This window comes from Mastigoproctus giganteus, chromosome 3 (assembly GCF_048544385.1).
Source record: "Mastigoproctus giganteus isolate SK-2022 chromosome 3, ASM4854438v1, whole genome shotgun sequence".
NCBI lineage: Eukaryota > Metazoa > Arthropoda > Arachnida > Uropygi > Thelyphonidae > Mastigoproctus > Mastigoproctus giganteus.
The window spans coordinates 102258791-102271732 of NC_143577.1; the positions used below are offsets into that span (position 1 = coordinate 102258791).

Consider the following 12942-nt stretch of genomic DNA (forward strand, 5'->3'; position numbering starts at 1 on the left):
AGTCTCCAGACACTGTAATTTGCAAAACTTAAGCCTTTCTTCGTAAGAGCACCCCTTTGTTCCATTCACTAATCTTGTTGCCCTTCTCTGTACTCGTTCCAGCAGCTCTACATCCTTCTTGAAATGAGGCCTCCAGACCTGTATACAGTACTCTAGGTGTGGCCTGACCATTGCCTTATACAATGGAATAATCACCTCCTTATCCCTGCTGGAAAAATTCCTGTATATCATTGACAATACTCCATGAGCTACTCTTGCAGCCCGTCTGCACTGCTTAGAGAACTTCATATCTGCCTGCACAACCACCCCCAAGTCCCTTTCATTCTCTACCACTGTCAGTGTAGTACCACACAGTTGATACATTGCTCTGGGGTTGCTGTTTCCCATGTGTAGTACTTTACATTTGTCAATGTTAAACTTCATTTGCCACCTCTCAGCACATCTGCTCAACCTTTCCAGATCCTGTTGCAGCAGCATAGTGTCAGTAGTGTCCTTGACAACCCTGCCAACCTTTGTATCGTCTGCAAACTTGGACATTATGCTTGATATACCATCATCAATATCATTTATAAATACAGAAAACAATAATGGACCCAACACTGAGCCCTGAGGGACTCCACTAATAACATTAGTCCACGATGAGCAGTGTCCATCCATTGATTACCACTCTCTGTCTTCTCCCCCTCAACCACCCCTTTATCCATAGCAGCAATTTGCCTCCAATGTCACACTGCTCCAATTTGTGTAGCAGTCTTCCATGTGCAACAGAATCAAAAGCCTTTCTAAGATCCAAGTATATAATATCAAAGTTATTCCCTGCATCCAGTTCTTTTGTGACTGCATCATAGTATCCAATCAAGTTGGATACTATGATTTACTAAATGATCATTTACTAAATGATCCTGCAGTGCTTCTTTAACCAGTGCCTCCATTAATTTTCCTGGAACAGAAGTTAAGCTCACAGGTCTATAATTACTTGTGTCAGCCTTTGATCCTCCTTTGTGAATTGGGGTCACATTTGCACATTTCCAGTCTATGGGTACCCCTGAGTCCAAGGAAGCTCTCATAATTATGGCTAAGGGTTTGCTTACTTCCTTTTCTGCCTCCTTTAATATAACTGGATAGATCTCATCCACCCCGGGTGCCTTTCTTGTGTTTATCTTCAACAGTTTCTCCTCCACTTTACTCCCAGTTATTTCAAGATTCTGTAGCTTACTGCTAGAGTTGAATACACCTCTGGCATTCCCCTTGTTGAATAACTCCTCATATTTGAATGTCGATGCAAAATATTCATTTAGTTTGTTAGCTACCTGAGCAGGATCATCAACAGTTGACCCATCAATATCAAGTGGACCAATCTGATTCATCCCCTTCCTTTCAGAGTTTACATAAGTAAAGAACTCTTTGCTGTTTTTCTTTGCATCCCTTGCCAAGGATTTCTCGTAATCTGCCTTCGCCTGCCTAACCTCCTTTGTAACTTGGTTGCATATCAACTTGTATCTATCAGGCTTCTGTGTCATGTGTTAATTTGTAAGTATCCCATGCATTTTTCTTCTCTGCCATATGCCTCATTAGTTCATCTGACATCCATTTTGGCCTAAACCTTGAACAATATTTCTTAGTTGGTATGTAAAGCCTAGTAGCTTCCAAGATAAGTTCTTTGAATGCTTCCCATTTTGAATTTGCTGTTGGTAACATCATCAGTTGGTCCCACTGTATAGAATTTAAATACTGTCTCAGTCCATCGTAGTCGCCTTTACAGAAGCAATAACCCTTCCCTTTACCCCTAATGGTAGTTACCTCTTTGAGTAAATCCCACTTCAGCACACTGTGATCACTGTCACCTAGTGGTTCATTTATCTGAAGATTCTTAATGCATGAAGAATCACTGCTGATAATCAAATCAAGAGTATTACTCCCTCTAGTTGCCTCCCGAACATGCTGATGTAGAAAACAGTCATCCAATAAATCCACAAAAGCCTTTGCTAGTGCGTGAGTAACCAGCCCCCAAATTCCAGTCAATATCTGGGAAATTAAAATCTCCCATTATAAGACTCTCTGATTTACTGGCCCACTCTATTTCCCTGTACAGTTCCTTATTATACTCATCAGAGTCATTAGGCCTATAGCAAACTCCTACACTCAATTTTGATCTCCCAATGCTTATGTCACACCAAACTGACTCAACACTGCACTGTCCAGCAATGTCGACTGGCTTCACTTCCTTGGTTTTTATGTGTTTCTTAACTAATAGCATAAACCCCTCCCCCCTTCCTATCCTGTCTATCCTTTCTATAGACGTTGTACTCCCCAAATTGCAGTTCTGCATCCCTTATATCTGTGTGACACCACGTCTCTGATATCGCAACAATATCTGCCTTTGATGTTTTGAGCAATACCTCAAATTCATCAAATTTATTTACTAAACTCCTAGCATTGGTGTACACACAAGTATACCTGCACCTGTTTCTATTCTTAGCTACCCTAACACAACCCATGTGTTTACTTGTACCGCAATGGCTCCCAGCAGTCTCTGAAATACCATGCATCTTGTTTTTCAGGCTTCTGCTCATTCTAATAGAAGCAGTGCAAGAATCTCTTTCACCTCTGCCAGTGGCTACTGTCAATCTATTGGTCTTTGTCTCCCCCCAAGCTAGCAGTTTTCCGACCCACCTAACACTGCCTCGATAGCATCAGCAAATATTCTTGCACCCTTTCTATTTAAGTGATTCCCATCCCTGTAGAAGCAATCTCTCCTGTTAACAAGTACAGTCCAGGCTGAAAAAAATTCTACCCCTTGAGCCTTGCACAATCTTTCCAGGGCCGAATTGATCGACAAGGCTCTCATCATATACTCCCTCCTATCGTGTCTGGGCAGAATTGCAGACACTTTCAAATTCAACCCTAATTCTCGGCTTTTGTTCAGCAGTGACCTGTACTTGTTAAGTAATTCTGCCGGTCTCCTACTCTTAATATTATTAGTGCCAACGTGTACAACTATATCACCTTTTGTGCCCTTAAAAGATGATATTCGCTCTACAACGTCATCAACTTCTGCCCCTGGCAGACATACCCTGGTCCTGTTCCACCTATCTTTTTTACAAAGCATGTTCCCCGTTTCCCTGACAATAGAGTCACCAACAACTACTAGTTCCTTCGGGACCAGCGCATTCTGCCTTGGGGGTTGCCTCTGTGTCACGCAATGCCCAAGTGCAAGCTCTGGCGTTGATGTGGGCAGCTGAGAGCTTGATGGGCCCCTCAATTTCGTTTCTTCGAGGGCATCCACCCTGTCCTTCAAGCTCTCATATAGGCCCACAAGAACGCCGAGTTGTTGCCTGATATCGATACACTCCTTGCATCGTGCACACACAAAGACATGCTTATCAGCTGGAGACTTAATTCTGGCAATGATGCTCGAAAAGTAAAACTTGCTGACATTACGCCTGTCTCCTCTCCCTCTTTTTTTAATTTTATAATTTTGCACATTTTTGTAATTTTTCCTGCGCACGAGATAAAAAAATTAAATAATTATTATTACATGTATGTCGAACATTTCTTTTTTTTGCTTCTATCAAATTCAGTGCACATAGTTGCAAGCGCAGAATTTCCCTAAATGTTTATTTATGAAAATTCCGAATTATGGAAAATTCAAATTAAGTAGCATTCCTGGCTACGGAGGCGGCAGGAATGCTACTTAATGATTGGACCAGGAATGATTAGACCAGGAATGATTAGACCAGGGTTCAAGCCCGTGAGCCACAAAATACGGAAGATGCGGAAAAGTCAGGGAATGACCACCGCATATCCCCGGAGCAATATGGCCTTAGTTGCTAATGCTCCTAAAAACCAAATAACAATAACAACAAGTAGCATTCCGCAGAAAGCAATCCTTACATTAATCTGGGAGTGGCTGTAATAGCAATTTATCTAAGATTACCATGATTCTGATTACCAAAAATTTGTCCACCTCAACCCATGTTATTTAGAAGCTACTTTATCAAATTCTTTGAATGTGTTTCTAAATGAATGTCTATGATAAAATTTGTAGAGCTGTAATTCTTCATGCCAAAAATATAGGCTCAAGGTCAGTGATAGTCATAAAAGTGGAAAAAGAGTACTGCATACAGGTCTGGAGGCTGCTGGAAGTACATAGAAGGTCAAGAAGATTGGTAAGCAAAACAAAGCAGTGCTCTTATCAAGGAATCCTTCAATTCTACAAATTGTAACGTCTGGAGACTAGGCACCTGCGAGGTGATCTGACTGAGGCATTTAAGGCTTTGAATGGATTCAGCAAGCTCAATGTTGATGGGATTCTTCCTCTTGCTCAGACTATGCACAATCTTGTGTGTATTCTGAGAAACAGGATGTGTGGAAGTTTGTCTTTAGCAAATGAGTGGTTGAGCGTTGGAACAAACATCCATCTGTTGTGGAAGTTGATAGTTTAAATAAATTCAAGGAAGAACTAGGTAAACTATTGGAGGAAATGAATAGGTGAAATGGGAGGTGTCGTGTTTTTTTTTTTTTTTTTTTTTTTGGTTGATGTTGACAGGACGCAACGGTTTAACTCATACTGTACTACCACCTCGGCTAAATTTCTCATTTATGATTAATTCCATTTTTATTAGTATTAGTACAAATAGTATTTATTTGCATTAGTACATACACATGAAGAAATATATATCATAGCAATAATAATGCTTACCTGAATAGAGCAAATGTAAGTATCGTTAATAATAGTCCTAAAATTGAGAGACTGCAACCAATATATGTAATAACATCCAAGACAACACCATGAACTCCTGAAATATGATGCTCCTGATCATACCAATCCTGAGGGAAAAGAGAGGGAACAAATAAGACTCAAAGGATTAAGTTGTTACATGAAAAAGCTTCTCAAGTTAATCTTACAGCCAAGAATGAAATTTTCTTAAAATTTAGTTTAAAATTTTAATTAAAATTTTCAATTATAGTTATAAGTATATACCATTTTAATAATATAAATATATTTTCTGTTTATACTCCGGAACGACATCCAAGTCAGTAGAGCTTACAATAAATCGTCAAAACAAATATTTATCGTATTCGGTAGTCACGAGTTTGAACCCTAGTCCACTCAAGGATTCCGTGCTATGCACTCTTTTTCCTGACCACTCAGCTATGTCAGGCCTAATAAATTTTTTTCTGTTTATACACCGGCACGACAACCAATAAATCAATAAGTCAGTAGAGTTTACAATAAATCGTCAACACAAATATTTATCATATCTAGTAGTCACGGGCTTGAACCCCTGTCCACTCAAGAAATGCGTGCTATGCACTCTCGCTCCTGACCACTGGGCTACGTCAGGCCTAATCTAAAGGAAAACTCTACCGACTAGAGTGATTATAAGCTACCACAGAACTCTGTGTGGTAGGCTTATAATCACTCTAGTTGGTAAAGTTTTGTTTTAGGTCATGGATAAAATGTTTAAGTCAAATTCTATCTTATAATTTGCCTTTCCTTTAAAACCACCAATCCTTTAAAAAGGATAGGTGGAACAGGACCAGGGTATGTCTGCCAGGGGCAAAGGTTGATGATGTTGTAGAGCGGATATTATCTTTTAAGGGCACAAAAGGTGATATAGTTGTACACGTTGGCACTAATGATATTAAGAGTAGGAGACTGGCGGAATTACTTAACAAGTACAGGTCACTGTTGAAAAAAAGCTGTGAATTAGGGTTGAATTTGAAAGTGTCTACAATTCTGCCCAGACACAATAGGAGGGAGTATATGATGAGAGCCCTGTTGATCAATTCAGCCCTGGAAAGATTGTGCAAGGCTCAAGAGGTAGAATTTTTTTCAGCCTGGTCTGTACTTGTTAACAGGAGAAACTGTTTCTACACGGATGGGATACACTTAAATAGAAAGGGGGCAAGAATGTGTGCTGATGCTATCGAGGCAGTGTTAGGTGGGTCAGAAAACTGCTAGATTGGGGGGATACAAGGACTAATAGATTAACAGTAGCCACTGGCAAGGTGAAAGTGATTCTTTGCACTGCTTCTATTGGAATGAGCAGCAGCCTAGAAAATAAGATGCAGGATATTTCAGAGACTGCTGGGAATCATTGGGGTACAAGTAAACACATGGGTTGTTTTAGGGTAGCTAAGAAAAAGAACAGGTGCATGTATACTTGCATGTACACCAATGCTAGGAGTTTAGTAAATAAATTTGATGAAGTTGAGGTATTGCTCAAAACATCAAAGGCAGATATTGTTGGCATTTCAGAGACGTGGTGTCACACAGATATAATGAATGCAGAACTGGAATTTGGGGAGTACAATGTCTACAGAAAGGATAGGAAGGGAGGAGGGGTTATGCTATTAGTTAAGAAATAAATAAAATCCAAGGAAGTGAAGCCAGTCGACATCGCTGGACAGTGCAGTGTTGAGTCAGTTTGGTGTAACATAAGCATTGGGAGATCAAAATTGAGAGTAGAAGTGTGCTATAGGCCTAATCACTCTGATGAGTATAATAAGAAACTGTAGAGGGAAAGAGTGGGCCAGTAAATCAGAGAGTCTTATAATGGGGGATTTTAATTTCCCAGATATTGACTGGAATTTGGGGGCTGGTCACTCACACACTAGCAAAGGCTTTTGTGGATTTATTGGATGATTGTTTTCTACATCAGCATTTTCGGGAGGCAACTAGAGGGAGTAATACTCTTGATTTGATTATCAGTAGTGATTTTCCATGCATTAAGAATCTGCAGATAAATGAACCACTAGGTGGCAGTGATCACAGTGTGCTGAAGTGGGATTTACTCAAAGAGGTAACTACCATTAGGGGTAAAGAAAAGGGTTATTGCTTTCGTAAAGGCGACTACGATGGACTGAGACAGTATATAAATTCTATACAGTGGGACCAACTGATGATGTTATGAACAGCAAATTCAAAATGGGAAGCATTCAAAGAACTTATCTTGGAAGCTACTAGGCTTTACATACCAACTAAGAAATATTGTTCAAGGTTTAGGCCTAAATGGAAGTCAGATGAACCAATGAGACATATGGCAGAGAAGAAAAATGCATGGGATACATACATGTGATGTATGTATCCCATCATGTATCCCATTAACACGTGACACAGAAGCCTATGATAGATACAAGTTGATCTGCAACCAAGTTACAAAGGAGGTTAGGCAGGCGAAGGCAGATTACGAGATATCTTTGACAAGGGATGCAAAGAGTTCTTTACTTATGTAAACTCTAGAAGGAAGGGGATGAATCAGATTGGTCCACTTGATATCGATGGGACAACTGTTGATGATCCTGCTCAGGTAGCTAACAAACTAAATGAATATTTTGCATCGACATTCACACATGAGGAGTTATTCAGCGAGGGGAATGCCAGAGGTGTATTCAGCTCTGGCAGTAAGCTAGAGAATCTTGTAATCTCTGAGAGTAAAGTGGAGGAGATAAACACAAGAAAGGCACATGGGGTGGATGGGATCTATCCAGTTATATTAAAGGAGGCAGCAAAGGAAGTAAGCAAACCCTTAGCCATAATTATGAGAGCTTCCTTGGACTCAGGGGAGGTTCCCATGGACTAGACATGTGCAAATGTGACCCCAATTCACAAAGGAGGATCAAAGGCTGACACAAGTAATTATAGACCTGTGAGTTTAACTTCTGTTCCCAGAAAATTAATGGAGGCACTGGTTAAAGAAGCACTGCGGGATCATCTAGACAAGACTTCAGTTATAGCTCGGACACAGCATGGTTTTGTTAAGGGGAAGTTTTGCCTGACCAATTTGACTGGATACTATGATGCAGTCACAAAAGAACTGGATGCGGGGAATAACTTTGATATTATATACTTGGATCTTAGAAAGGCTTTTGATTCTGTTGCACATGGAAGACTGCTGCACAAATTGGAGCAGTGTGGCATTGGAGGCAAATTGCTGCTATGGATAAAGGGGTGGTTGAGGGGGAGAAGACAGAGAGTGGTAATCAATGGATACTGCTCATCGTGGACTAATGTTATTAGTGGAGTCCCTCAGGGATCAGTATTGGGTCCATTATTGTTTTCTGTATTTATAAATGATATTGATGATGGTATATCACGCTTAATGTCCAAGTTACTAGTGCTTTGCATCATTTTGTACACAGCTAAATTATATAAAAAATGCAAAGTTTCCTCAAAGCAGCAGCAATCATCATTATTATATATCTCTCTCATATCATGACACCCTCAAAGTGAGTAGCCTACTTTTGCCCTTCAAATAAGTAATGCTTCCCAATAGACTATTTCTATTTCCTTACCATCTACCACCTAGTTGGTACCATTTTAGAAATGATTGTCTTCTTCTGGGTGATTAAATAGGCACCCAAAGTGTTAGGGAAGACAACCCAGTTATGAATTATTTCTGCAATATGAGAGATGCCAAAAGGTGCATGATTTTAAATGCAGAAATATTTAGAGCTGTTAAATCTACAGAAAACTTTACTAACATATGGTTAGCATTATTTTGTCCATAGCTTATATAGTTTGTAAATTAATAAGCAAGTGAAGTTTGTGAACCTTCATCATTATACAACATTTCACCATGCAGATGGCACAATTTCACAGATGACTAAGATGGCTGCCCTCATTAATATATCTATTTTGATTTCATTTCCCACTGAATGCAGCAATCATGCCACTGAGTTATGTTACTTTAAGCTTGCCTTAGAAATGTTTTTTTTTTTTGTTTTTTTTTTTACCTGTGAATTCAAAAAATAATATATACCAACTCAGAGCTTTTCTGTTAGCTTTGTAAAGTAACTCCTCATTTGATAATTCCTTAATTAAAACACATAAGATCTTAGCATACAACTCTAGGAGCTACAGTCAGTAGTTATCTTGTGTTGAATTCCATGCCGCATTGGTGTACCAGGAAATGAAGGTACAGATCATACTGTCAAGCATCCATCCAACATAGCCCAAAAAAGTTTCTGCTACCATATACTGATTATAGTTAGTATATGTAAGGAAGAATGGATACTTTTACAGAACATGCAAAGACATAATAAGCTCTTTCAGTTTAAATCTGAACCACAATTATGGATCTCTCCTGCTTCCATATAAATAGAAAAGAGGAAGTAATCCTTCAGAACCTGAATAGGTTATACTTTGCCACACACACACCTTCTTTGAATGTGCCTTGTTCAACAATGCCTAATGCTACTCATTCAGTTTCCTCTCAAATGTATGAGAACCTATATCATTCTGCCATATCATAGTTGCATTGCAGAGCAGATTTTTTTTTTTTTTTTTTTTTTTTCCTGAAATGAATACAACTGTATGATTACTTTGATTGCTCCATAGCAGTCATTCAATGTAACCTCAATTACATTGTTAGGTGTGGCCTAAAGTAGGCCTTGTGTCAGCAACTCCCATAGCAGCAGCAACAACAACAGCCATTGGAAGTGTCAGTCCTGCATTTCAGCAGTGCTTCTGGAAGATTTTATTCATTATCAAAACCTGAAAATCCATCACTTCTGTCATCCTCATCATGATGATGATCACACTCTTCATCCTCTTGACACTCAGTGACTGTGAGTAATCAACCATGATCGAAAACGGTCATTTTCATCAAACAGACTGTTTTCTTCAGTGCTGTCCAAGATGTTACTGATACCCCACTTCTTAATTGATTTCATAACTGTCTCAGTTTTTACTACATTCCAAGAAATTTTTACCCATTTACACGCCTGAGAAATTATTGGTTTCTTCATACGACCAGTAGGTGTTTGCGTTCATTCATTTAGTCCATTCATCTTTTATGAAAGCTTTAAAAGGCTTGTTAATATAAATATCCAGCACAGTTCTTGAGGTCCTTGAGGTTGTCACAGACATTCTCTCAGATATGCCAGACAAGCTGTTCTTGCTACCTGGGAGTCTAAAACGCTGATGGAACTGATATTCGGGTGACACTCAAGTCAAGTGGACCCAATTTCGGCGAAGTCCGGACAGTCTATGACAGCCAAATCCTCTGCTTGCACCTTCACGATGGTGGGACTGTTAGTAATCCTGGGTATAACCTTCATGCACAAGTACATGGTGGGTGACCACTCAGGTGTGAACCAACATAAGCAGGGGTCGAGGTGTGGCACCCACACCACATGCAGGAACGCCGCCCCTCTATGTTACCAGGCAGCACTAGGTGGTAGATGACTCTCATCAACCGGTCGTGGCGAGATCCAATATTCCTTACATTTCGAGGGTACAGCTCTAAAACGGTGTTCGCAGGCCGGCCGCTAGATAGTACACCGGACCAAACCTATTGGCTCTCTAGGAGGCTTCCGGATCAGCTAGTGTATAATCTTGCTACCTCTACTCTGCCAGATAGTGACTGGAGGGAGTCCGAGTAGTGTGTATGTGGAGGAGCATTGTCGAGGCCACATTATGTGAAGAATCTGAGTATATTCTTACCACATGTACGCCATATCCAAAAATTTCATTACTTCATACAGCATGTCCCACCCACTTTTTCTTACTATTGAATACACAATGAATTGTCAAAATAATAGAGCAAGCTTATCTGCGAAAAGATCTAAACCTCCCAAGGACTTCCTAATTCATTTCACAAATATACGTGGTCTCAATTCCAATCTCAACGATGTCCATTTCCACTTGCAGTCTTCCAAACCCCATGTACTTTTTCTGATTGAATCTCAGTTATCAGTTGATTCAACTACTGCTCATTTCAGATGTCCAAATTATTTGCTGTACTATTTCTTTCGCCTCAAAGGTGGTACTTGTGCATATGTCCGTTCTGATATTCCCTGTCAGAGACTTGGCAATTTGGAATCTCCTCTCTTTGATCTTCTCTGGCTTAAAATCTCTCTACCTCATTGTGTAAAATTCATCTGTTGTCTCTACCGTTCTCCCAACTCCACTAATCACTTGGAGCTCTTTGACTTCCACTCTTTGCAACTTGACTTTCTCCAGTCCAGTTTTCCTAACAGTGAGGTAATTTTCCTTGGTGATTTTAACTTTCACAACTCCAGCTGGCTTCCGTTTTCTAGTCACACCGACCCAGCAGGTCAAGATGCTGAGGCTTTTGCAATTACTAATGACCTAGCACAGATTGTTCATTTACCTACAAGAATACCGGACAATCCTAATCATACAGCCAATACGCTTGATCTTTTTCTCACAAACAACCCTTCTAAGTACAAGGTTGAAGTGAGAGGTCCTTTAGGCACTTCAGATCACAACTTGGTGATTGTCTCTTCTCCAATGGAACCTTTATCTCATGGCTATTCCCAACCTCGTATTGTTTGGCATTACAAGAATGCAAAATGGGATGACCTACGAGACTTCTTTTCTTCGGTCTGATTACTGTTTCAAAACTTCTGATGTCAACGTTTGCTCAGATCGTGTCAGTGAAATTATTCTTGCAGGAATGGAATCCTTTATCCCACACTCCACTTTAAAATCTCGTCCTTTATCTAAACCTTGGTTTTCCAATAAATGTGCTAAGGCTGTCCAAGAGAAGAATGTTGCATATCGTAATTGGCTTGTTTCTAATTCTTCAGTTTCATTTTCTGCCTACACCAAAGCTCGCAACAATTGTAAAGCAGTTATTAATCAGTCCAAACTAGAGTTTGAACAGGCTAAGAGTAGAAAACTTTCTTCTTGCCCTAATGGTAGCCGAGCATTCTGGTCTCTTGCCAAAACTATTGGCCGCAACTTTTGCCCATCTCTGCTCCCACCTCTGTCCAAACCAGATGGTTCTGTTGTCACTTCAGCCAAGGATAAAAGCTGACCTGCTAGCATCCCATTTTTCTTCGAGCTCATGTATTAATGATCTTGGTAAAACACCTCCCACCGTGCCTAACACGCTCCATTCAATGCCTCCTGTGGTCTTCCATCAAAAGGATATCAGAAGGATTTTGATGAATCTTGATGCTAAGAAAGCTCCAGGTCCTGATGGTATTTCTCCACTTGTTCTCAAAACCTGTGCTCCTGAACTTTCTCCTGTTCTTTGCTGCCTTTTTTCACTTTCTTATTCCAAAGGTGTTTTTCCTTCTGCTTGGAAATTTGCTCATATCCAGCCAGTTCTTAAAAAAGGGTAACAAATCCCTCCCATCCAATTATCGTCCCACAGCAATTACTTCTACTCTTTCTAAAGTAATGGAGAAATCAATTAACCGCCAACTCTTAAACTACCTAGAAACCTTCTGTCTGATCAACGATCGCCAGTATGGATTCTGTCAGTGTTGATCCACTGGTGATATTCTGGCTTATGTTACCCATTTATGGACTAATTCAATGGAAAGGTTCGGTGAAACACAAGTAGTTGCTCTTGACATCTCAAAGGCTTTTGATCATGTTTGGCATAAAGGTCTTCTAGACAAGCTTCCATCTTATGGTTTGCCAACTGTTTTTAGTAATTGGTTATCCAGTTTTCTCTCTGATCGCTCACTGAGGGTGATGGTAGATGGCTCTCTGTCTTCTAACTTCTCCACTAATGCCAGTGTCCCCCAAGGTTCAGTTCTTTCCCCCACTCTTTTCCTCTTGAATATCAATGACCTTCTTCCATTGACTGGAAATCCTATCCATAGTTTTGCCGATGATAGCACATTGCATTCAACTTTCCATTTTGAGAAACCTTGTCCAGCTCAATCAGCTTGAAGTTCTCGAAAATCTGCTGCCAATTCCTTAAATGCCGATCTTCAGTTAATTCTCCAGTGGGGCAAAGACAACTTAGTTGATTTCAACCCTTCTAAAACTCAGTCTTGTCTTATATCTCGCAAAAAAGATTCTTCTACTCCTATGCTTATCTTTAGTGACACTCCGATTTCTAGGCAAAATGATATATCTCTTTTGGGGATTACCTTCTAATGTCTCTTGGCACAAGCACATTACAAATATTGCTTCCTCTGCATCTAAAAAACTTGGTTTTCTCTTTCGCT

The 12942-nt window shown here is 40.0% G+C and overlaps 1 protein-coding gene across 1 annotated transcript in view; it reads right to left on the bottom strand.

The window, feature by feature from the left end:
- Positions 1–12942, bottom strand: part of LOC150088192 (adhesion G protein-coupled receptor G6-like) — a 127177-nt gene that overhangs the window by 93041 nt on the left and 21194 nt on the right. Inside the window, exon 2 of the mRNA XM_090370065.1 lies at positions 4703–4830. Within this exon, the coding sequence (XP_090226191.1) occupies positions 4703–4830 (128 nt within the window). The remainder of the gene's footprint in view (positions 1–4702; positions 4831–12942) is intronic.